The sequence below is a fragment of the Uloborus diversus genome, chromosome 6 (assembly GCF_026930045.1).
Source record: "Uloborus diversus isolate 005 chromosome 6, Udiv.v.3.1, whole genome shotgun sequence".
NCBI classification, from domain to species: Eukaryota; Metazoa; Arthropoda; class Arachnida; order Araneae; family Uloboridae; genus Uloborus; species Uloborus diversus.
The window spans coordinates 167,556,636-167,584,485 of NC_072736.1; the positions used below are offsets into that span (position 1 = coordinate 167,556,636).

Sequence of the window (27,850 nt, forward strand, 5' to 3'; positions counted from 1 at the left end):
GCATTATTGCAAAAGCAAAGCAAAGAGCGAAAATTGAAAGTTATTTTAAAAGCCTTGCTTGAATTAATTACAAATATTTTATTTGTTAACAAACATAAGATGGCAACAGTTAAAAATTTTAAATCATTGAGATAATATTTCCTATCATTTCCATACAATTAAAATCACGAGAAATACGCAGACGACAATGTATTACGATTTATCTTTCTTATTGTTGCATTAATAAAACTATTTTTATTCGCAAAAAAAAGATCAACACCTCTTGGAGCGATCGGCGTCAAAATTGAACCAAAGCCTGTTTACATATGGATTCACATATATTCCAAATTTCAACCAGAACGTAGCATTACTTCTTGAGATAGGGCATTCAAAATGAAAAAAAAGAACGGGTGATTGCGCTACCCCCCTTTTAGCTGTTGACACAAAAATAAAATCAGTTCTTATACCCACTAAGGGCTACTTGCCGATAAATTTTTCTTTCATTCCGTTCATTATTTCTTGAGATGCAGCAGTCACAATTGACGACAAAAAACGTTCTACAGCTCAACCCCCATTTGAGTTATTGACACCAAAATTGAATCAGCACCTGTTCCTGTTAATACCAACATATGGACCAAATTTTGTTTGATTCCGCCAGTTACTTCCTGAGGAATAGCAAGCACGCGTAACTCGAAAAACGTCCCATTGCTCCACCCCCCTTGGAGGAATTCGCGCCAAAAACTAATGGGCACAAGTTCACATAGGGGCACATATGTGTACTAAATTTCGTTCGATTTCATGCGGTAGTTTTTGTTGTAGAGCGGCCACAAAAAACTGGTCACACACAGACGTGACACACATACATACACACACACACACACACACACACACACACACACACATACACACACACACACAGACAGACAGACATTTTCCAAAAATGGTCGAAATGGACTCAGCACACCTCAAAACGTTCGAATCCGTCAAAATTCGAAATTCGAAAATTTGCACGAATCCAATACTTTCTTCTATATATTAGATATAGAAGAAAGTAAAAATTATGTCAAAGATTAGCAATCCGCCAAGTTTTGTACCTTTAAAGTACTGCATTGTCAAATTCAAACATATATTATACATCATAAATGTAACAAGAAGCATTCACAATTAAAATCAAAATCAAAATATAGTTTTCACAGCTCAAAATGCAGTTAATAAATTATAACAAATTGCACATAACAAATGAGCTCATTTACACCTAATGGTACTTTACCATTAGCCGGGCGCAAGCGAAAATCGCCAAATGATTAAGCCCAACGACTGTTAGTATTTTAGTCAAATTTTCATTTAGATAAAAAAAAAAACCATTATTTCTTCTAAAATACATTTTTGCCCCATGCAGATCACAGATCGTGTTCGAACAAATTGCTCCGATGTAAACAACATTGAATCGGTAGTGACGTCATTCGGGTGATTCACTCATCTGAATTGGATTGGGTTTTGGTTAGTTCCTGCATGTGATAACCGTGTGATGTTTTTCTAAAGTTTTCGTGAGTGGCAACAGTGCTTGTTATTTTGCATAAGCGATTGAAATCTTGACTGTTGGTTGTTCCACCATGTGGTTTCACGGTATTTAATGCTGCAGTTTTGAGAGCTCGCTCTCTCCCATATTTTTCTTGTGTGTGCTGTGTGCACGTTTGTGTCGTCTTATCCAGTTCAGATGAAAATGGCTTAATTATATTGGAATGTTATTTCGTGTAGATGCATCTATTCTAAAGTAATTCAAAATAAGTTTTTAGCCATTTTTGACGAGATGTTGTTCGTTTCAGTATAATGTTTCATGTTTAATGTTCCTGTCGAACTGGATTCAATGTAAGTAAAATACATTGTCTAAGAATTAGATCTGCTAAAATAAAAGAATATTTTTTTTCTTCTGGACTTTGTTCGTCATGTGCTTATTTAAACTGCTACTCTGCTACATATTTCCGAGGACTGAAATGCTTCCTTCAGCCCTACAACGACAAGCGATGACTCGACAAATTAATGTAGAAATCCGGCAACTTTCTTACAAACCTTGTTGGGTGCAAGCATTTGGCGATTTTCGCTTGCGCCCGGCTAACGGAAAAGTACACTTAATTACATTTCCAAATCATATAATTTGAGAACAGATACTCTAGAGAAACGTAAACTCTACACTCCTTCCCCTTTATTATTCCAAAATAGAGAGCGCTGCAAGCGCTTATTGAATTACATAAGTATATTATGGTAAAAATTTAGAGGCAACACTTAGAGAGACTTAGAGATGAATAGAGTTTCGAACACGAGCGCAAGCTCTGTGTTCAAACGAGCAATTCGCTATGTCCAGAATAAATGTTTATAGTTCAATCACCAGTGTAAATATGTACATAGATAGTCTTAATTAAAAGTGTTAAGTTTTCTTAGAGTCGCACTAATTTGAATTACCACTGAACCAAGAATCGACAAGAACCACTTTTTTGGAACAGACACCAAAAACATGTCTCAAAATGAATATAAAAAAAAATTACCCATTTTTGATGTACAAGATGGGTGCTCTTTGCAAAGCTGTTTCAAGAATCGGACCAATTCGATATTCGGTGTTGGGAGGCAGGGGAGAACCAGACGACGGTGGGTTCACTCCACCCATGAGCTGTGGCACAGTGCCACCCGTATTCCCTTGAGTTCGTTCCATCTCTTGCAAGTAGCGCAAAGTTAGATCCCCCGATTTGACCAAAGCTTGAAGAATTTGTTCCTCTCTTTCGGCCGACTTGAACTTACTGGTAGATGAAGGGGGAACTTTTTCAAGGCATAAACCTGAGGACATAAATACAGTTTTATTCCACAAAATGAATGAAAAAATTATACTAAAATTCAATCTAATATTGTAAATGGTAATTAACTTGCCACTTTTAAAGGGATTATTTTCTCCATGCTTTTTCTATTGTTTGTCAAAATTAAATTTTTTGCCATTTTGAGTTTTTGCCAGTTTCTGCTGCAAATGTGGCTGAAAGTGGTTTTTGCCATGCCGGTTTTAACCGGTTTCTACCAGTGGTTTTAACCATCTCGGCAGAAACTTGCCAACCCTGGTAGAGCCGCAAAGTGCCCCGCATCGTCGCAGATGAAATCTATCAAAGAGTTCTCCCAGATCGCACGATGAACAAAGAGGGGAGTGAAAAATGCCAATCCTATTGAGATGTTCACTCAGACAGTCATGTCCTGTAACCAACCGGAACAATGCCACTGCCTCACGTCAAGGACAATCGGGTATGTTAGCAAGATCTTCGCTACTACAAGTCTTAGATTTCACCTGGTCTTGCCAGGGCCAGATTTCGAAGTGTGGAGGCCCCGGGGCAACGAAGGAGTGGAGGCCCCCAATCAGGGTTCGAAAAGATCATCATATTTTCGAAAATATCCGATACTTTGATATGTGTGTATCCGAATATTTTGATATATATGTATATATCCGATATTTTCGACCCATGAAAGTTAGGATATTTTGTAAAAATTTTATTGTTGGGGGCCCCTTTGTTGTGGAGGCCCTGGGACAGTAGTCCCGCCTGCCCTCCCCTAAATCCGGTCCGGCACTTTTAAAATAAGCTTTGAACAATTATGTTTTAACAAAAAGAAAAATTAGTTCCATTAAACAACGGTTCACTATTAATAATACTAGAAAGCTGCCCGTCAACGTATGACGGTTGAAAATTGCTTCTACATTTGAACTAATCAATTGCCTGTTTGGTGATATTTTGATAATTGAAGTTGTAACCCAAACTCCAGTGGATGAACCCTAAACTCCAGTAGGTAGCGTCCATTCTTTTGTTTCTTCATTCTCCTGAAATGACAGTTTTACCAGTAAATCAGTTAAGTTACCGGATCGAGTTCAGCCTTGTCACGATAAAGCCCTTCCCTGCACGTCAAACATTACCAAAACACATTATCAAATTATCATGCCCTGGCGCAAGTTTCATTGTTGAATCTCGCAGGTTACTCGATCATTGGCTATTATATATATGAGGATTATGTGTGTTATGTGTATGTATGTATGTATAAAAAAAAAATGCTGCTTGACTTCAGCAATGTCAAGTAATAGAAAGTTTAATAAAAATGAGCAATACCCAAAACATTTAAACTCACTGCTTTACCCTGATTGAGCAATCAAGACGAGTGCTTATTGATCTCGCTCTGCTCACAACCTGACTCATATTTCATGCCATAAGGATTTCCATCATCTTTCTGTGATTGGTCCAACGCCCCCTCGCTAAATACTTGTAATGCCCTGTTTCCCTCATAAAAAAAAATCTTCCATTAACTTTCCCGTCAACTTATGGTACAGAGGAGAGCTTTACCTAGCGGCAATCCGACAAACATACTGCTGTGGCGATGGATCCAAACAATTCAAATGAAATTGTAAATTGGTTGATTTCAAAATTTAAATTTAGAAACTAACCAACTGTTTTCTTTGCTATTGATTTCTAATACCTTCGATAGATGGCAGTAACCTCTGTACTTATCCTTGTTCCCTTGATTTGGGTTCATTTTTACTCCATGTTAAAAGCGAGAAAGCGAACAGCATTTAGTATTAAGGTGGTGTTGGATTGGCCAGGCCAGCCTTGTGACTTTTTTTAATTTCATTGAACATTTAACACACAAGTAATCACACAGTTTAATTTTAATGTGCAATTAAAATTTTAACTTCAGCCTTCATAAAGTTTTAAATTCCATCAAGAACTTCAATGATTTTTTTTTAAAAATAAGGGATCAACTTTGACACGACACATACAATGTCTTTGAAGCAAAAAGGTAAACTTTTGTCCATACTATCTTTTCCACCATAAAACTATCCAAAAATATATGATAACTGAAAAATTTTTTAAAATTGCAATCTATCAACACATTCAAGTTTCAATAAAGTAGCTCAATTTGTTTTGCAGTTATTTTTAAATGAAATCTCACCTTTATGACAAAAGTATTATTTACTTTTAAAGGAATCAACGTTAAAAAAATGGATTAATTCCAGAAAGAAAACATTAAAGAACAAGCCAGTGAATAATATTAGTTTCACTAACACTTCATTAGAAGGTTACATATGACACAGTAAAAAAACAAAAGAATTGAAACATTAAACAGTAGAATAAAATATATAGTACATACAAATTTCTTTACAATAAGAAAATTGCTTTATAACTATATTAGGGAACTACTTTGGTATACCCCCCCCCCCCCCAAAATCGGAAATTTGGCGACTTTTTTTCCTCGCCAAGCAAAATACCTGTTTTTGGCGTTGGAGCAAAATACCTGGTTTTCAACAACACTATATACAGTAGGCATATTGAAAGCTAAAACATAAAAATAATTAATAGAAAAAAATACAATTGGAAAATACAACCAGATTTGCGGCAAAATACAGCAAGTCAGAATCTGCTTGATCACTTCACAAAGAAATGGCGAATGAATGAAATGGCGCTAAAACTTATATGAAATCCAAAAATTGTTGCCACAAAACTTTCAAAAAAATAAATTCACTCAAAAAATTGTACAAAATACAAGAAAATACTAAATTTGGCAACAGCAAAAACCTAAAAGCTGAAAAACCTAAATTGGCAACACCAAAATAAGAAACAGCAACCCTAAAAAGTCCGTAGGGAGTGCCAGATTTGGCGCGTAATTTTTGGGGGGGGGGGTATATCAAAGTTATACCTATATTAGTTAGAAGTACCATTTCTACATCTTCTCTACTCACTATTCCTGCCTATTAATTAAAAAATGGAAAAAGAGAGTTGAAGTTAAAGTACTTTTTTCATAGCAAGAAAGTTTGCAAATGATCAATACTTAAACTGATAGCAAGGCTTATCTGCATCCGTTGAATGTAAAAATGTAGGAAGGCTTCTCTGTATGTTCCAACTATACCTATTATACCAATGATAAAAAAATCTAAAAACTTTAATTGCACGGAGAATCTGTTATCAAACTTACAGCAAAAATAACATTTATGCTTGAAACTTAGTGTTATTTTGAGTTTAAAAAAAGTTCTTGCAAATTCTCTCACCAAATCCTACTGGTTGTGTTTTAATAAAGTGGGCAGTTAACTCGGGCTCACCGGTGACGGTAAATAACCAGAAGCATTTTAATAGATTACCGGTGAGCAGATGGTATATGAAAACATTCTATGGATACTCACCACACTAACCACTGACCTCGTTAAATGTCATGAAATAACGGCCGAGGTCCACCAGTAACTCTATTTGAACACGATCATATTACCATCCCTAAATAATACATTTTTTCAACAAGCACTCTTTTTTAATCTTTTGTAATTAAAGAGCATGGATTCTTGATTCTAACTTTAGAGTTTTTATGTTTTCTGTTCTTTCCCTCAAAAATTTTACCTAATAAAAACTATATAAAGTGAACCTTAAAACTTCTATCCTGCATTGTTGAATATGTGATCTAAAGAGATTTTAATGTATTGAAGTCCATGACAATAAATGTTCAGATGAGCAATTTATGGCAATTAGGGTAAAAAATATGCATAAGGCAGTCTCTACATTTGAAAAAATCCCCCCCAGTATTGTATTTTCAAATTATTTTACGATGCTAGAGTGGCTAAATTGGGTTTTTATACTTCCAATTTCGTTGGATTTATGAAGCACAGATAAAAGCAGTTGATGAAGCTCATTTGAAAAATTACTGTTCATGACAAGCAAAATCTTTTAACTATTTTTCCTCTGTTCATCTGAGTCGGCGGTTGGAAAAAAACTATTTTTTTTTCAGTAACTACAACTACTGTATTACAAACGAATTAATGAGTCTCAATACCAGCCGTCTGCCGAGTTTTAACAAAGGATTTTGGAACTCGTTGATTCCTGAAATATAACTATCAACTACAGCAATTAAATCGTCGCCTTAGAGCAACAGTAAGACATCTAATCCCAGAATTAACACTAAGATATCTTACTGTTGCTCATAGGCTACAAAATATCAACTACAACTATTTTTTTTTTAAACTTTTAACTTAAAATTTAAAGCTTTGCTAAAAAAATCAAATATAAGTGCTTGTTTTCAAATCCTACCTTTAACTGCAAATGATTCAGCCACAACTTTCATAATTCGATTACTGAGTTGCTTTTCATGGAGGCTATCCAGACCACCTTTATTCAAATGCGAGAGAGATTCCTCATAAAAGCCTTGGGAGTAAAGCAGTTTTGCCAGCAAAAGATGAGCATCTCGCATCACATTTAGCTGCAAAAAGCCCCAAACATTAAAAAACCCCAAAACAACAAATGCAACACTAGATACAATTATCCTTCTCAAACAATAAATCTAATTTCTTAAGAAATTTAGCTGAAATTTGTTATGTCTTGAAAAACTTCCTAGTCTTTTTAATAGGAAAAAATTAACTTGTGAGAGAACCTCAAAAAAGCTAAACAGAAATGATATTAAAATTAGTTTGATTCAATGGTCAGGATGTATCTTTTTTTTTACAGTTATTTGTTCATTATAAATTAATTTGTCAAAATTAATACAGTAACCCCTTGTAATATTGTGCTTGTCGGGAGCAAGGACGGATACAAGGGAGGGGCGATGGGGGCGATCGCCCCCTCCTTGAGCCGAGAGACAGGAAATTTCTTCATGTATATTTTCAATACCATAGTTTCAAAACCGCAATTTTACATAATATTCGATGGTGTTAGAAGAAAGGGAGCTATTTCCCGAAATTTTTCCGGAATTGAACTCTTAAAAACGGAATCGTACTACATCTCTTATTACTCTGGGATAGAAACCAGTACTTTCTACAAGAAATTTTTCGAAATTGAAGTACCAAAATCTCAATTTTAGACGATCTTAGATAATATTAGGGATAGGTTACCAAGAGGTTCAGTACACTCCTTCGAAAATTTTTAGAAATTGAAGTTCCAAAGGGTAAAGAGTGAAAAGCAATCGCCCCCTCCTTGAACATTTTCTGGATCCGCCCTTGGTCGGGAGACAACAAAATAGCAATGAATCCGAAAACTCGATACAACTGAGGTCATAAAATGTACGAATTCGTTTAATGCAAAAATAACTGATTTGGCTATGCAAAAATGTTTTTATTTGTTTCCATAGAAGGAAGACATTTTAACACAACGTAAGCATAAAAACATAACTTCACAATTGTACTTTTAAGAGAGAAATGAATTTATTTATGTATGTATATATACATTTTTTTTTCTTGTCTTTTGACGAAATAAGAATTTAAATTTGCAATACAAATACAAATATACAAATACAAAAGTGAGGACCAGCAACAGGCTCTGGGCCCAGCTAGACTGGTCCTAGTCAATTTACAATCCCCAGTGAAGATCAATGGCCCTCTTAAAACTGTCTACTCCTTTGCTCGTTACCACCTCTTCCGGTAAGCTGTTCCAAGGTTCTACTACCCTGCTAAATTGCAGCTAATTTAGAATGTTTTTAATGAATGAAAAACACCAGTTTTGTTTATTAGTTTAAAGAAAAAAAAAGAAAAGAAAAGAAAAAAGAAAAAAACTTTGCCATGAGAAACACAAGAAAAATACTTTTACTTCAGTTGTCTCCAGGGTTTGAAAATATCCGATATTTTGATATATATACGATATTTTCAATCAGCACAAAATAAAGTCTTCAAAGTAGTAAATGCATCCTTAAATCACTCTTTATTTTCCTACATTATTATTTCAATATGTCGACTTAAAATTAAGTTTTCTTTCATTTTTTATACCTATTGTTTCATTTCACAATTTTAACAATTTTAATGGAGTTAATTTAGCATTAGTTGTTTTGCTCATTTTCCTTCTATTAGCTACTTTTACACAGTTATATGATTCAGAAAAAAAAAAAAAATATACATTAATCGGTGCACAGGCAGACATTTTATTTTTTCTAATCAATATTTAATATTTAATTAGGTACTTTTAATATGACTTAAAATTGTTTCATTACTTATAATTTTATGAATGGGCAGTTCTCAAAAGGTGGGAACAAAAAAGTTAACTTTGAGCAATATTAAAAATTTTCGAATTTGACATCAATTTTGATTTTATTCTATAGTATGCATACCTAGAACACAATATATGAACATGAAAAGACAGCAGGTATTTGTAAAAATTGTTAATTAGCAAATTAAAGCAGCAGTCTGTAGGTAACGGATTTTGGACATCATCATAACGTAAGTTTCACCATTTTTGACAATTGTTAATCTGCTTTTTAACTTTTCCAATGAAAATTTTATTTACTACTTTTTAAATTTTGCAATTTAATAATAAAGAGGATAATAATGAAATACTTGAATGGCTATACATGCTGCTCCTTACATATAATAAAAGTTTTGGAATGATTTTGAAGAAATTGATGCAAAGTTAAAAAAAGCTTCAAATTAAAAATAATACAATTATAAAAAGTGACATAAGTTTAAATAATGAATATTTTTTCTAATGTCATAAGAATTAAAATGATGTCTAAAAAAATTATTGAAGAAATAAATTCATATTTCTATTTGGAGATCGTTAAATTATGTTTCCAAAAGAAAGAAGAGAAAAAGAATTCTAAAATAATAAAAGCGGGAAAAAAAAAATTGCTAGCGCAGGTGATAAAGTCGCCAAAACTGGTACAGCTGACGATAAACTACATTTGTCAAATTGGAATTCCCCTCTGGTAACCTTTAGCTTATCGTATATTGTGTTGTCGCCAACGGAGGTTTGCTTGGCGATTTTAGCGCAAAATGGCTTTCGGTTCGATCATAAGCAGCCATGTTTCTACTACATCCATACATTTCTACTACCATGTTTTCTAATTTATGTATTGTTCAATGCGTAACATATTAATTATGCAAAATACCAATGGATTAAAGAAGATAACATTATAATAACGTTTTTTATTGAGGTTAGAAGACAGTAGATCATCAAAAATTATGAATAAATGGACAGAATTATCGGCGTCAAGATCGTAACGCCATTTGGACATCTCACATGTACGTTTAAAAAAAATATTTTTCTTCTAAGATACTGCATAAAAGCTTATGAAAACACTTTTAAACAATTAAAAATTGATTCTGAGGCTCGATAAACACTTTTAAAATGAAAACATCATATACTTAGTTCTCAAAAAATAGCATTGTAAAGATCGTAAATTTTGGACATGCATCAAATTTCAAACTTACTATTTTCTAAAATCGTCTACGAAGTGAATAATCTGTCTTTACTTTTGTTATTTGTGTAAAATTTTAACAAAAAATTATTCAGTGTAAGATTCATACCTTTAAATTTTTTTTTAAACGTATGGAAATAATTTTAAAATTTTTTTCTTTAATGGTACATTTGCTCAGTTAACGTTTTGGTATGTCCAAAATTGCGCCTTTTAGCAAAGAAAATATTTTTTTAAGGGCATTTAAAGAGCATTTTTTCCATAATTTATGTCAATTCTTGTCTCTATACAGTATTATAATTTAACTCAAAAATTTTTGAGTTAATTAAAATGAAAGTTATTTGGTGTTGAAGCTTCAAAGTTGAGGTCTGTGGTTGCTCCCACCTTTTGAGAACTGCCCGAATATAAAATAATTTTTTTACTTTGTTATATTAATGATGTATTAATAAACACATAAAAATAGAGTACATAACTTTTTGGTTATTTATACAGTCAAACCCCTCTATAGCGAACCCGGGATATAGCGATCTCCCGGTTGTAGCGAACCTTTTAATTGGTCCGAACTGAAGCCCTATGTCATTAATACAATTCCATATGCTTATAACGATCCAGAAACACGAAAAAATCAGCTATAACGATCCTAAAATGTCTGATTTTTCAAGTTCTTCTTTGCACATGCCCCAATGAAATTCATTAGCAATTGTTCTCTCAGCAAACTCCATCTTCTACAATTCTCAACCCTTTTTCTAGGAAATCTCTAGTCCAAACCACATTCCTCATTTATTGTTCCTTGCAAGAGCAGCTGCTTCTTCAGGAGGGGGGGGGGGGGCGAGCCGATTTTCAAGCTCCCTCAATTTTCTCAACTGGTTTTAGTCAGAGGACGAGATTATTGGTCACTCGTGTGTTTGCTCTGATTTTTAGTTTAATTTCCACTGCGGATAATCGTGTGAACTAGGTAGAAATCATCATGGCCAGGCGAAATAAAAGCAAAGCATTTTCTGTTGAAGAAAATGTACAATTAATTCGCAAATTAGAAAGTGGCGAAACCCAATCCTCACTTTGCAAAAAATTTTCGCTCTCAAAATCTACTGTAGCCACTATTTGGCAGAACCGTGATGCAATTGTTTCTGCCTATGAAACAAACATAAACGGCTGTAAAAAAATGCGAAAAGCAGAAAGGGAAAATGTAGACGAAGCGTTATTTAAGTGGTTCACTCTGCAGAGGAACAGAAATGTACCGATAACGGGAGCCATTCTGCAGCCAAAGGCAAATGAATTTGCCGAACATTTTAATGAAAAAGGGTTTGTCTGTTCTAACGGGTGGTTGGATAGATTCAAGAAACGGCACAACATAACGAGTGGAAAAGTTGTGGGTCAAGCTGCAAGTGTGTGCTCTTCTGATGTGAAGGATTGGATGCAAAATGTGTGGTCGGACATCATTCGAGATTACGACGAAAAGGATATTTTTAACGCCGACGAAGCGGGCTTATTTTATAAGCTGACTCCAAATCAAACATTGAAGTTAAAAGGTGAAAAATGTGTCGGCGGAAAACACTCCAACACACGGATAACCACTTATTTGTGCTAACATGACTGGCTCTGAAAAACGAAAGTTGATGGTTATTGGAAAATCGAATAAACCCAGGTGCTTTAAGAACGTGAAGAAACTCTCTCTAGTTTATAAATCAAACAAAAAATCTTGGGTCCATTTCTGCTGCAAAAGCAGCTGTAAATATTTTGAACAATTTTTTTGCGACTGAAAACATTGACAAACATATTGTGGATTCTTTTGCAGTAGTTGAGAAAAAAATTGATATGTATATAAAATCCAAAAATTTTCAACTGAAAATAACGTCTTTCTTCCATGCTACTGATAAATAAAAAAAAGTAAAATTTTAATTTGCTTATTATTGAGTAAAATATAGTTACTAGTTATTTCTAAAACTTAATTTTATTACCCTAACTACTAATTAAGTCATTGTGCAATTATGATGATTATTATTGTAAAATATTACCGAATTTTGACTATTTTTTGGAAAATCGGATGTAGCGAACCCCCGGTTATAGCGATCTCTCAAGTCGGTCCGTTGAGGGTTCGTTATAGCGGGGTATGACTGTATAATAAATGAACAGTATTAGTATGATTAATACATAGCTGCCAACCTCAAGATACAAAAAATAGGAGCACTTAAGGGAAAAAATAGGAGCACTGAGGGCTAAAATAGGAGCATGAAATCGTGGCCTGCGCTAAACCTTCCTTCTGTACCATAAGTTTCCATAAATTCTAAGCACTTATAAAATGCTTTTCTAAATTTTCATGTTAGATTTTCAACAAAACTACAACCAAGTTTAAAACAAAATTATTTTACATTAAAAAAGCAACATTACATAGATACAGATTGAAAAGTTTAAAAAAAACATGATTACTGTTTGATTTAATAAAACTGCAATCCTTTTTAAAAATATGCTTTTATACATATCCTACATGCGTAAGAACATATTGAAGATTTAAAAAAAAATTATTTCTTATACTTGGAAGTAAAGCAACTTCATAGTAAAGGTCAAGACTCTGAAATTTTGAAAGTGGCCAGTGGCACTCGACTCCAAAAACTTAGTGGCCACCAATGTCATTAAGTTTTGAAATACAAACTGGAGTGGGGGAGGCAGTTTTTACAACTTCCCTAATAAAAATAAAAAAAAAATAGATGAATAGGATTTAAAGAGAGATATTCAATACTTTTTTTGCACATGGAAAATTTAAGTTAAAATAGGTTTCTGATTTATTTAAATAAAAAAAAATAAATAAATAAATGAATGAGAAGTCAGCAGGAACCTTCAATTTAGATGAAATAGTTTCAGTTTATAGCAAAGCCTACAAGGCAATAAGGATCAAATAGATAAAATTTCCCCTTCAAGAATATTATTTAAAAAAAAAACATAACTTTTTGCCTTCTGTTATTTTTAATAGTTTGTATTGAGACAAACAACTAATTCTGTTTTCGGGAACTTAGGCTATTAATAGTCTTGTCTACTTCATGTTGCAAATGACAAAACATGGCAACAACGGGAAAAAGTCAAGACAATAGATTTTTGAGTTTGTTGCATTAAAAGTAATTATAAATAATTAATGAGCCTTAAAAAAACTAAAATTTAGACGAAATAGCGAGTTTTTATCACCTTAGAGTCTAAACCAATGAGGATAGAATAATATTCTAAAGAAAAAATTTTGCATTTTTCAAGAAAAAAATTTAGAATTTTCCGAAAAAAAAGCCTATTTTGCATTATTTTCAATAGTTTGCATTCCAATAAACAACTAATTCCAATTATGAAAACTTGGCCACTTAAGAGTCTTGTGTACTAAACTCTCGCAAATGACCAAATATGGCGACTAAGTCAAAAATTCAGATATAAAATTTTGAATTTATAGCATGAAAAGCAATTATAAGTAATAAATGACCCTTAAAAAACTAAAATTTAGACGAAATAGCGAGCTTTTAGCACATTAGTCTAAACCAATGAGGATAAAATAATATTCTGAAGAAAAAATTTTGCATTTTTCAAGAAAAAAATTTAGAATTTTCCGGGGGGAAAAAAAAAAGCCCATTTTTGCATTATTTTCAATAGTCTGCATTGCAATAAACATCTAATTCCGATTTTGAAAACTTGGCCACTTAAGAGTCTTGTGTACTAAAATCTCGCAAATGACCAAATATGGCGACTAAGTCAAAAATTCAGATATAAAATTTTGAATTTATAGCATGAAAATAATTCAAAAATAAAAAATCCCCTTGAAACTACAATTTAATTGCGAATTTTTAGCACATTCGTGTCCAAAGCAATAAGGATAAAATGAAATTTAAATTGTATAACTGTTTTCATATTTCTCAATAAAATTATTTAAAATAACCCAAAAAAAAAAACATTTTGCAGCACATTTTGCTTATTTTCATTAGTTTGCAGTTAAAAGAAACACCCAATTCTGCTGTCTTTGAAAACGAAGGCGCTTAAGTATCGTCTGCTAACTTCCATCTTGTGAATGACCAAACATGGCGGCTACGTTTTACACGTAGCTGAAATACTCGATGAAAAAACGACGATCTCCAATCGGCGCTCCCCCTCAGTGTTTATCCTGACACTAAGCTTCCAAAGCATCAAATTGTCTTCTCTTTTGTTGAGTTTGCGCACAATTCCTGCCTTCGAGGATAGGGAAATTTCTTCTTTTTCCTCAAAAATCGAAAAGTGTACAAGCAAAGTCAAAAAAACGGAGTTTTTTTGGAAAAATCGGATTTTCGGAGTATGCAATAAAAATCGGAGAAACTCCGGGAAAAACGGAGCACTTGGCAGCTATGTTAATATAATTTTTAAGTTCAAGATACAGTAGTTGAAAAAAATAAATGTCGAAAATATCAAAATATCATGAGATATTTTTAAAATAAATATCACATATATATATCGATGAACCCTGGTGGTCTCAAATTTAAATCAAGATTTATTTTCTTTTTATTTTTGGCAGACAACAAAAACAGCAAAAGCACGATACATCCAAATTAGTGACATAACACAGGATAAAGTAACGAAAAGTTGCTCTGTCATTTAAAATTTGTTACCCACAGGTTACACATTTTCACCTGCGTGGGGTAAAACGGGTATACAAAACATAGTCATAAACGCTCCATTCAGAAAAAGAAAACTGTACAAATCATGTATGAAAATCATTTTATTCTACTCTCAACATATGGATGCTTCACTTGCCAAATTGATTAACGCCATAAAACAAAAAAATTGAGAAAAGTGATGAAGAAGATAATATTATCCATAGGAGTGAATGGGCCCTCGTGTTACATTTTCTGCCATCGCAGGATCAGAAATATAAATTCACATTCTAAGCATTGATTAAGCGCTATTAAAGCAGAAATGAGGATTTTTTTTAAAAGTGGAGTTAATCGATTTGGCGACTGAGGCATCCATATGTAATGTATATATAATGTGACCAGACGTCCCCCTTTTGGCGGGACAGTCCCCCTTTTTGTCCTACTGTCCCGCTGCGGGAATGTCCAACCAAAGTGTCCCGCTTTGTAGAAAAAGTCCCGCTTTTTTTGTTTAAATTCCGTTACGCAAGAAATATAATATACAATCTAGATATTTTAAACGCTTCTTCGATTTTTTGCTGTCAGTAAACGTAAGAACGCCATGTAAAATGTTACTCTTTAATGTTTAATACGCTGAACTACCTCCTGATTAATAAATTTGTTGTGTGATGCAATATTCTTTACATCAATACTATTAAATTATTTTTAACTTGAGTTCTTTATTGGTACATTTGAGTTATTTCTTGGCATTTTTCTGTTACGTAAAATATTAAGCCTGTGGGAAAAAAACCTACTCTACCCCCCCCCCCCCCCCCATCATGTGTCCTGATTTTTAGCTTGAAAAATCTGGTCACATTATGTATATATAAAACCAAAAAAAAAAAAAAAAGAAAAGAAATATTTTAAAAAGAATATTTGAAAGAAAATCCAAAAGTAGGCTATTTTATAACCACTTTGCTCCACCTGACCTTATTTGTTTTATAAGCGATTTGCAAAACATAAAGGAAATATTCATGCAGAAGTATAGTATAATTACCTTAGCTCCTTGTTCACTGATACATGTCTGGAGATAACGTTTGGCTTCTGCTAAGCCAGATTTAGCTTTTGTAAAGTTGCTTTCAATTGGAGGATTATCTTCCAAGAATTGTTCGAGTTTGCATTCTCCGATCAAAAAATTCACAAGCACATCTAAAGGATGGAAATGAAAAGAGAAAAAAAAAATCAAAATTTTTATTTGAGAAATGTAAATAAATTTTAGAAACACAAAGCATGAAAACTTTAATGCATTGAGAAAACTTCAATGCATTTTGTAACTCTTTATTTGATAATCTACTGTTTTGAACAGGGCCAGATTAAGCATGGGCACATGGGGCACGAGCCCAGGGCACCAACATTTGCGGGGCACCAAATCTGTAGGTAAAATTTTGATTTTCGACTCATTTCCTATCACACTATAGCAAGATGAAAATATTAAATCTAGAAAAAAAAATCCTTATAAAAATTTAATCTTTTTCGCAAATCCCAAAACCAATCCAAGTTTGTTCTATATTTACAACACTTTTTAAACTTATACTATAGATAATGTTGATATTAATGGCTTTTTGCAACGGGCAAACTTTGACGACATCTAATATTTTCATGCTTAGTTATCGTAATACTATGTCACTTCTGTTTTTTATAAAGCATCCATTTTGTAATATAAGGTACCATCAAAGTTAGAACAGATATAAAATAAGCTCAGGGGAGGGGGGCACCAAATAAATTTCGTGCCCAGTGCCTTCAAAAACTTTAGTCCGGCTTTGGTTTTGAAAATTCTTATACATTTTACTTTGGAAGTAAGAAAATTTTGAGATTTTTTTTTTGGAAAGTTCAACTCTAAATAGTCAGTCAACAAACTTTATTCCTACACCTTACATATTGTTTCACCCTGTTTTTTAAAATATTGTCTTCCTCTTTTAACTTTCAATTTTATGAGCGTACTTGTACTAAAACTGATTTTTTCCAATAAGAAAATAAAAAATAAACAGAACTCTACATATAACAATGTCACATGGAACTGTTTATTAGAATTTTGATGTAGTTTTTGCTTAAAAATTGGTTTTTGAAACACAGTAAAAAATCTTTTCCCAACTATTTGAAAATTTATAATATAAAATTTTAACATATTGTCTTTCAAATAAGGGAAGCTAATTTCAAACGGACAAGTTAAGCTGAAGAAGTACAATATTAAACACAATTTTTATGCAACTTCAAAAAACAATAAAAATATTTTAATCATTATGAATTATTATATAGGTAGCCTTTCAACTTACTACATACCAGGAAAAAGTTTTTGAGACCTTCTTTGAAGAGACATGATTTCCAAATGATCTTTAAGGAGCATTAGGTATGTGATAAAGATGTTGGTTTGTGTGTGTAATCATTTGAGTCTACATTCAATGCCAAGCTGTAAGTGTGCCAAGAATGATAACAAGGCCAAATGCCAAACTTTTAAATAGATGCAGGGTTGCAATGCATGGTTAGCTGTTTTAAATAAAGTTAGCATTATGCAAAAGATAAATGATTTACTCACAAGAGTTCTAAACACAGAAATTAATTGAACACAACAACATTTTAAATGCTCTGTTCATGTTGGAAAGTATTTTTCTCGATTTTCCCCCTCATTAGTATATGGTATCATGAAGTGACATTCTTAATAATATTCTTCATGAATAAAAAAAAAAAAAATAAGAGCAAAAATCAAAGCAAGACTCTTTTTTGTGTGAGCAAACATTTTTAATGAAAAAAAAATAGTTTTTAACGGAATGTTTTTTTTCTTTGGGTTTTATAAAACGCCTAAAATAGAGAAATTCAAGCAACAACTTTTAAAGATCTTTTCTCAGTTTTTAAAGACCAAACCAAGATTTTTGCACCTATTAGTAAAATAAAGAGATTAAAATGAACTTATATATGCAATTTTCAAATACAAATGCATGAAGCTAATGTTAAAAAATTTACTATTCACGGAAACATTTAACCTCATCGAAGATTAATTATTGATTTAAAAAATTTAGCTGAAATAAATCCTATCACTTGTAACCATTTTTAAAGATTGACTTTAATTTTGAAGGAGAGAGGGACACAAGTGTAAAAATCAGTAGCCCTTAAGCAGTGGCGGTCATTGGAAAGGGGGGGGGGGCTGCCGCCCCTCTACTTTTTATGATTCATTTATTTATTTTATTTTCCAATTTAGGAACCAAAATTTGAAATTATAACAAAAACAGAAGTGGTAAAATTTTCAAATCATAATTATTTGTTTTACTCTGTTTACGAAACATTATTTAGCGCAAGCGGTAATTTTTAGTTTATGTATTCATTGTTTAGATATTAGTAAATTAATCGTTTCACTTAACAAGCCGGACTTGGTTAATGAAATTATTACTTAGTGTTTGTGACATTTCAAAATACTTTGGAGTAAATAATGTAAGTCTAATTCATGTCTAACTGTTTCTTCGGGGAAAGTTATTGTGTACATAATTCGTCAAAATCTTAAGGAAAACATGAGTTAAGCAGTTAGATTTGCATCAATTCCCACTCATATGCTCTCAAAACCAGCCTTAGCAAAATTTTGTACTATTTTTTTCTTTCATTGTTTTGTTGCCGCTAAAAATCCTATAGTTTTTAGTTGTCGTTTTTTTTTTTTGCCCCTCCTCCCCCCATCCCTTTCAGTCCCAATCTCCGCCTCTGCCCTTAAGGACTTTGTCAATATGTATATTTCATGTGCTGTTCAGTTTTGGTCTCTTTATCTCAAGAAATACATCAATTCCCATCATTAATGTATTGGAAAGGGTTCAAAGGCGGGCTACAAGGCTAATAAGTGGATTTTCCCACTTAGATTATGATTCCAGGCTTAGAAGGCTAAAAATGTACAGTCTTGAGCAAAGAAGAGACCGAGGGGACATGATTCAGTTGTTTAAATTTATTAAAATGAAAGATGTTACGGGGCTGAAGTTTAGCACTGAAAACAGGACAAGGGGTCATTGTTTTAAGCTATTTAAATCTCAGGCTAACATGGATATTAGGAAAAATTATTATTTTAGCAGGGTAGTGGAACCTTGGAACAGCTTACCGGAAGAGGTGGTAATGAGCAAGGGAGTAGACAGTTTTAAGAGGGCCATTGATCTTCACTGGGGATTGTAAATTGACTAGGACCAGTCTAGCTGGGCCCAGAGCCTGTTGCTGGTCGTCACTTTTGTATTTGTATTTGTAATTTATTGGAAAGGCATATTTGCCAACTTTGGAATAAACAAAAACAGGAGATTCCACTAGAAGTATATAGGTGATTCACCAGCGACATATCTTCATAACAGAATTATTAAATTATGCTTTTAAGTAACATGAATATAAAATTTAAAGTGATTGGGGTTTTCTTTTTGCAGATGTAAGCAAGTTGCAAGACAGACATACTGCAAAGGAAAAACCAAATAATAAGGAATGAATTTACTTCAAGTTTTGTACATTGCCCAGTCTCTACCAAAAAAAGTTGCTACAAAAATTTCATTACTAAATTCCGAAAAAAAAAATCAATATATGATGAAAATAAAATATAAAATAAGTAGGTATAGGGTAGCACATGTTAAAAGTACTTCAAACTTTCAAAATAATTGAAATATTTTCAAGATGCAAAAGGATTGAAATCTGCTGCAATTTTGGACAAGGTACGTGCTTCGTTGAACATGCAATGTTGAAAGCTTCCAAAAAATTAATTTTTACCAAATGAGCTATTAATTGGAAAAATTCTTATTCCCTGACACTGGTATATTAGAAAAGGGCGCCATCTATTGATAAGAAAATTAAACTTTTTGATGATTGACTGAAAAAACTGCAAAAACGGGAGAAAATCTTAAAAAACGGGAAATTGGGAGATGGAAGCAAAAAACGGGAGTCTCCCGTTAAAAACAGTAGAGTTGGCAAGTATGGAAAGGGTTCATAAGAAGAAGCTTCTTTGCAAAAATGCAAAAACATTTCTTCTCCAGTCTATAGTGAATAAGTTATTAAAAATATCAAATTTTAATAACTCTAATCTGGGGAAAAAAATTCTGCTAAACCATGGGGAAAATATCTGAGCTCCCCCTCCCCCTTAAAATTTTGCATATGGACGCCAATGGTTGTGGGACACCTGAACTGGGGAGAAGCTTTAAGAGGACTCTTGATCTTCATTGAGAACTGATAAATTGACTAGGACCAGCCTAGTTGGGTCCAGAGCCTGTTGCTGGTTGTCATTTTTACTTTCTTCTATATCTAATATATAGAAGAAAGTATTGGATTCGTGCAAATTTTCGAATTTCGAATTTTGACGGATTCGAACGTTTTGAGGTGTGCCGAGTCCATTTCGACTATTTTTGGAAAATGTCTGTCTGTCTGTGGGTGTGTATGTGTGCGTGTCACGTCTGTGTGTGACCAGTTTTTTGTGGCCGCTCTACAGCAAAAACTACCCCATGAAATCGAACGAAATTTGGTACACATATGTGCCCCTATGTGAACTTGTGCCCACTGGTTTTTGGCGCGAATTCCTCCAAGGGGGGTGGAGCAATGGGACGTTTTTTGAGTTACACGTGATTGCTATTCCTCAGGAAGTAACTGGCGGAATCAAACAAAATTTGGTCCATATGTTGCCAGTAACAGGAACAGGTGCTGATTCAATTTTGGTGTCAATAACTCAAACGGGGGTTGAGCTATAGAACGTTTTTCGTCGTCAATTGTGACTGCTGTATCTCAAGAAATAATGAACGGAATGAAAGAAAAATTTATCGGCAAGTAGCCCTTAGTAGGGATAAGAGCTGATTTTATTTTGGTGTCAACAGCTAAAAAGGGGGTAGCGCAATCACCCGTTCTTTTTTTCCATTGTGAGTGCCCTATCTCAAGAAGTAATGCTACGTTCTGGTTGAAATTTGGAATATATGTGAATCCATATGTAAACAGGCTTTGGTTCAATTTTGGCGCCAATCGCGCCAAGAGGTGCTGATTTATTTTTATTATCATTATATTTAGCGAATAAAAATAGTTTTATTAATGCAACAATAAGAAAGATAAATCGTAATAGATTGTCGTCTGCGTATTTCTCGTGATTTTAATTGTATGGAAATGATCGGAAATATTATCTCAATGATTTAAAATTTTTAACTGTTGCCATCTTATGTTTGATAACAAATAAAATATTTGTAATTAATTCAAGCAAGGCTTTTAAAATAACTTTCAATTTTCGCTCTTTGCTTTGCTTTTGCAATAATTCAGACATTGGGATGGTGGTCAAGTTTTTGCATGTGTAATTTCGTTTTTGTTGGGAATATTGCTTCCTCGTCAAGCATGGGGAGGGATCAGAAAAAAAAAGAAAAATATAGAAGAAAGTTTCGTGATGGCCACAACATACTAGTTGTATTTGCATGACTTTTTAGTAACCATTAAAAAATATATATATAATCTGAAATTTGACCCTCATGCCAAAATGGTTAATTTTTGATGATAATTTTTTCCAATTTGTTTTTTTTTATTTCAATTATTACCTGAATTTAAGCACAAAATAAAATTTAGCAAGAGCAGGAGAAAAAAAAAAAGTGGAATAATTATTAAAATAGCAATAGGGATTCAAAATTATTTTCACCACTATCTCTTCAACAATTTATATTTAGCATTTCATTGGCTGTTATGAGCATATTCAAGGGATGAAAGGGAGGGCAGCAGCCCCCTACCAAATTTATTTTAAATAAGATATATATATATTTTTTTTTCTAACGGCAAGGCAGGTTACACTTATAAAACAAAAACATGTAGAAGTGCGAAAAAATTAACAGAAATTGACCGAAGTCATTGCCTTAAGCAGGCTCTGGCTCTCCAATACAGGGTTCTCTCGGAGTCGGTAGAGTCGCAAAGTGCCCCGCATTGTCACAGATGAGCTCTGTTAAAGGGTTCTCCAGATCGCAGGATGAAAAAAGAGGGGAGTCACAATTGCCAATTCTATGGAGATAAGATAAATAAATACCTTTGTGCTGAACAGTAAAGTAAGACAAAACAACGTTAGAAGAAGCACAAATTTGTAAATTACAGCAGACACGTGTTTCGGCGTTACAGGGAACGCCTTTTTGAATGCAAAAAATAATGAGCTTATGGATGAAAAGACATCCGACAAAAGCCAAGAGCAGATAAGCATGCAGCTTAAAAGATAAAAACAGCGGATTAGCCAAACACCAATGACAAAATTATAAACCGATCAGGAACCAATAGGAATGCAAGCAAAGGCCAAGAGCTTTCTCTTAGGTACGAACCCAGAAAGAAAGAATTCAATTGGACAAAGATTAAGCCGAAGCTTAAACAAAAAGAAAAGAAATTGTCAGTAACCGTGAACCGCAAGAAAGGAAAAGCTGAATGGAAAACCATGAAATAAAATAAACAGAAACAAAAAATATTCGAAAAAAGGAAAAATAAAGATAAATAGAAGAAAATTGGGGGGGGGGGGGGGGGGGGGGGGGAGTGTCAATCAAGACAAAAAGGTAAAAATAAACAAAGGAAGATCGATAAAAATGAATGGGAAAAAAAAGGGGGGGGGGAATGGGGAAAGGACAGTATTAAAGATATGGGAGCCAAATGTTCGAAAAATATGGAACTGCACTAAGATCGTTAACTAAGTTAGAACTGTAACCAACTGGAACAATGCCACTACCTTGCGTCAAGGGCAATTAGGTATGATAGAAAGATGTTTGCTACTCCAGGTCTTAGATTTAACCTGGTCCTGCTTTTGGGCTTCAAATTTCAACTTGTTTCCAGAAGAGCGTTTTTGAGTGAACCTCAAGAGAACCTAGCAACATTTATTTGCTGTAGAAGTGCATTTTTACGTGCAAGAAGTTCTGCCTGATTGTTTCCGTAAATGCCGCAGTGACCAGGAATCCATTGTAACTTGATGTGTTTGTCTTCTCAACTGATATGGCGCATCAACCCCCGACCTCAACATAAGGAGCCCCGGCAGAACCAATGGACTGCATGGCTGCCTGCAAGTTCGAGAGTATAACAACTTTTTCAAATTCGTTTAGGCAGTCCAGGAGTTGCTCCAATGCAATACGGATGGCCTCTACCCCTTCATCAAAGGTCGTTCTGTTTTTATCCCCAGAAGCAGAAAAAGAGAAGAGTTTTGAAAGGACACCGGAACCTGCAGGTACATAGCTTACAGAACAGGACCCATCCGTCCGTATGCACTTGTAGCAAATTTTTTCTCGGATATTCATTATAGATTAGCTCCGAGGCAAAGCATCTAAGGACATCCGGAGCAGTATCCTACTTGAATATTTTACGTTTGTGCATTATGATTGAGATTAAACTCAACATTGTAGATCTCGAAGATTTCTAGTATGGACTTGATAGTTAACCCAGTAAGGATCACAGAATCTTCAAGAGGAATTAGTTTTTCATAAAGCAAAATAGACTTTTCTTCAAATATTCTTTTAAAAGTTTTTTTTTTTTTTGTTTTTGTTAACAAATAGCATGGAATCAATTGGAATTTATTTAACACCTCCTGTCATATGCATCATAGCCTGATTTTGTATAATTTCCAATTGCCCTAGAGCCTGATTGCTTGCAGCAATGAGTTAATAAGGGCAATACAAAGACCTTATACATATTGTTCATTGTTGATCAGGCACACCACCACAGGGAGCTGGCTAATCGCTTTAAAATTGTCATTCGATTGAAACAAAGCTCAACTATCGAAGGCCCTCCAGTTTAATTTATTGTCAAATGAAATCAGGGGCAGACTGGCCCATCGGCCAGATGAGCCCTCAAGTCTACAGCTTTTTAAAATTTTCTTTTTTTTTAATTTATCCTTTTTTTTTATCTTTTGGTGCAATTTCCCTTTTTTTTTTTGGCGCTCACAAACCTGTGCGACTTCACTTCGTTTTTTTCCTTTTCTTTAAACTTGTAAACCTGTGCACCATTGGTTTTTTTCCTTCTTTTTTTTTTTTCTGCGCCCTCTTGCAGGACCCAGTCTGCCCTGAATGTGCCCAAATATTTAAATTTGTCAGTAGTAGTAAGTGCAACATTTTTGTACTTTACTTCTGGCAGAATACGAAATAAGAAATTTCAGAAAATTAATTAACACTGACCGTTGCATCAATTTTCTAAACTTATTGATCAGTTCGGCTGTAGTGACTTAGTGCCTGATTTTAAAAGTGCATATTTTTCCTTTGGCTCATTTATTTCGGAATTTTTCAAGCGGGCTGGGGAAAATATACATTCAGTACATTTTAAAGGGTGAAAATAACAAAATACACAAATACATTGCTTCTAAAATCTGGAGGGAGGAGGCAGCAATTAACCTGCTGGTAGTCCAAATAACAGGTCCGTAGTCCCCATCCATTTTGAGCTGGTCTCTGACCGATGCATAGCTACTTGGATTTGTATAGATTTTTTATAGCATTGTAGTGGTTGCTATATCCTCAAACTATTTTTTTTCTATATTTAAAATAACTTTTTAGTACAATATCTCAGGGGTGCTCACCTAGAGGGGTCATGGCACAGACTGTGTGTGCCATTATAATTTTTAGGAAGGGTTATTTCAAGGGGTATTTTTCCCTTTTTTTTGAGGAGGGGGGGGCTCATGATTGGGGAGACGAGGTTCTTTGTGGTATTTATGGGGATGCACCCTTGTCCTTGGGCACTCCTGAATATTTCAAAGCAAACGATTTCAAGACGTTTTTCTTTTTAAAATATTATTATCCCATTATTATTTTTTCTCATTGTTAGCATTTTTAATCTATGGAAAGTTGTAGAGATAAACATGATACTGTCAGCCCCTCTTAATCAGGTAACGGATAAAAGAACATCCCGCTTATACGAATAAAACCTCCCGGAACCGAATATTTCCCCATAGACGCAATGTTAACGATCCCCGCTTCATCGAATAATTTATTTATCTATTAATCTACCCGGATAATCTATTAATTTTTAATCATCATTCGCAAATATTTTTGCTGAAGTTTTTTTAAAATAAATTAAGAAAGAACGATTATTGGCGTAAAAATATAAAGTAATATTTTTTGCCGACAACGGGCGGGAAAAACAACATTCATATTCCATCAAAACATTTCTATTATTCTATAGTTTCCTTTATCTTTGCCATTACAAAAAAAAAGCATAGTCTATTATTGAATTAAATATACATATTTTAGACGATATTAAATTGACAAATATTAAACGCAAAACACAGCAGACAAGGGGGGAGGGCAGAGTTGGAAATATATTCCCAAAAAGATTTTGAGCAAGCAACCCACTGTTATGGAATTTTTCAAAAAATAATGTACTGAAAAAAGGTGCCAAAACCAAGATTTCATAACTCAAGTTGTAAGTTATTACAACTTATTATACTTTGGCACATTCCACAGAAAAAAGTAATTTTGTCCCGCACGTGACGCCTCATATATTTCATAAAAAATAATAATTTAAAAGGATGATGAACAAACTTTTGTTGCTTAAGAAATCACAAACGCATGTGTGACTTCTTAAGCAAAAACTTTCTTCAAAAATTATTCCTTTTTTATGAAACATAGGAACCGACACGTGCGGGACAAAATGACCATTTTCAATGGAAGGGGCATTTACGTATTTTTTTCAAAGGTTTAAGTAATTTATTTCTAAACTAATGAGATATGTTTACTTTACGTTGGAGCCATAACTTTCAAAATCTACAATTTGTTTCATTATTGATGTATTAATAGAGCAAAAATATGAGCTCATTCATAAGCAGGTTACCAGAGGCTGACTTTGGATGCCCCGCATGTGACGCATGTAAATAACTTTTATTTTAAATAACAAAACTGTTTAATAAAAATATAATTGCATCAGGAGTATCTTTGCATCAAATGTAAAGATTTAAAAAATTGCTTACCCCTGTTTCATTAAAATATTAAGGGATATGACGAAATGTTAATGAAATTTAAGCGTATTTTTGTCCCGCACGTGACGGTGGAATGGCCCATTTTCATACGTAATTCTAATATACTAACTATTAAACTATTCTATTTTTAACTTAGCTTATTTCAAAATCTTTTCGCCAATAACATTAATTCATTTATATAGCTATTGCTTTGATTTTAATATTACGTTTCAAGACAAATGTTGTCATTTTATAAAGGTAAAAAAAATTTCCGCTTAATCGAATAATATTTCTTGGAACCGACAATATAAGATTAATGGAGAGGGTCAACTGATCCCTCACTTCTGAAAGTAAAGGGACACTGCCCCTCTACTTTTCACAGTTCAAAACTAATGATCTGTCGAAAAATGATTGTTTTTAGAGTAGAAAAATTCATTTTATGAAAGTAAAAATTAAATTTAAGTTTCTAGATTTAGTGTCCCCAATTTTTAGAGAAGGTCATTTGATTAATAATGGCATTAAAATCCATAAATGCCCGAAAGTTCAATTCGACAAAAAAAAAAAAAAAAAAACTGGTGCAACAGCTACCAATGTGTAGCTCTGTAACTATTATTTGGTAATCTGATAGAGCTGCCTTGTACACTTTGATTTAACAACAATTTGCGTCACTACTTGTACAAGTAAACAAACATTTTTCAAGAGATATCTCTTCCTCTCTCAAAGGGTGGGATTTTTTTTTCTCATACAAACGTAACTAAACATCACTAGAAGCGTGCGCACGGGAGTCACCCTCATTAGCTCAAAAAAAAAAAAGGCCGATGAGATTAAAAGTTTAGAGCACCATAATGTTTTGCTGTAATACGCAGGCTGCTGAATGAGACTGAGGTGGCTGTGGCTGACTGACAAGGAAGCTTCTCATAACCAGCTTCTACATCACACACCCAGCCTTCATCTTTTTTTCTTCAAATAATACGCACTTCAGTTATGTTGTATTAGTTTTTAAAAAAGTTTTGCTGAAACGGTGCTGCAGAGAGGAAGAACTTATGTTTTGCGAAATCAAGCCAGGTTCTAATATCTGAATGAGAGAGCTCTTTTTGACACCAATCAAATGAATTTTTACCCACTTTACACAAATGAAGTTCATGACATTTTACCATTCAATAAAAAATCAAAGAATAGCATGTTTTTAATGAAAGAAAAATAGAGATGCTCTTGTTAAAACTTGAAGTGCTCAGTGGCATACCTATGGGGTTTAGCGTCCCTGGTGAACTTCTGGATGGTGCCCTTCCCCCATATCATTTCATAGAAATTCATTTTTGAAAATAACATTAGCAATTTATTATGAAACATTAGAACCTAATAGTGAGTAAAATAGTTCCTGCAAAAGATCTGGGGATTTCTTCCCTAGAAAAGCCTTGAAATTGCAGTTGGAAGAACACAGTTTTAGATGATCTTTGAAAATGGAAGGAGAAGTTCGGGTTCAATTCCCCGGCAAATTTTGCAATTGAATTTCTAAAAGCGTAATTGTAGAATACCTTCTGCTGTTTTTGAGATAGGGGGCTACGGGAGGTTTCTCTTCCCGTAATATTCCAAATTATCATTCAAAAAATGCAGTATCTATTTTACAAAACTCCCTGCAAAGAGAGAAATCCCAGCTTAGGGCCCCTGTTAATTCTAAATCTAGCCTTGATTACAACTGATGCTGCTTAAAAAAAAAAAAACTTCGCCCCTCCCTCTCCATAGAACTCATGCTAAATCCGCCTATGCCTCCTATCAGGGGATTCGTCCAAATCAGAAGCCCAGCCCCCCCGCCCCACAAAAAAGAAGGAAATACCCCTTAAAACCCTCACCCCTAAAAATTTCAATGCCGCAGTCTGCATCATGACCCCCCTTTAGGTGGGCACCCCTGCCTCCTATTGCCAGGGGTGATTGTGAGTTCATCAAAAAATACCTGAAAGTTTCAAAGCGAGAACGGGGGGGGGGGGGTAATCTTTGGTCCCTATTACTTAAGTGCACCTTTGCAGGGCCCGATCAAGCCAAACTGGTGCCCAGGTCCTGAGTAGATATTGGTGCCCCCCCCCCCCACATGAGAAAATCCGAGCAATTTTAAAGTCAATGTTACATACTAGAAACCTAATTACTAGAAACTACATTTTAAAGGAACATTACTACATTTTAAAGGAAATCTGGGATTTGAATACCAAACACTTGATAG

At 33.8% G+C, this 27,850-nt stretch overlaps 1 protein-coding gene across 1 annotated transcript in view; it reads right to left on the minus strand.

Annotated features, from left to right (window-relative positions):
• The window catches only part of LOC129225062 (tetratricopeptide repeat protein 7B-like), a 75,519-nt gene extending 52,526 nt beyond the window's left edge, over positions 1-22,993 (minus strand). Inside the window, exons 1-4 of the mRNA XM_054859608.1 lie at positions 22,741-22,993; positions 15,775-15,926; positions 7,065-7,233; positions 2,523-2,808 (exon numbers count right to left, since the gene is read on the minus strand). Coding sequence (XP_054715583.1) covers positions 2,523-2,808; positions 7,065-7,233; positions 15,775-15,926; positions 22,741-22,993 — 860 coding nt within the window. The remainder of the gene's footprint in view (positions 1-2,522; positions 2,809-7,064; positions 7,234-15,774; positions 15,927-22,740) is intronic.
• Positions 22,994-27,850: the final 4,857 nt, after the last annotated feature.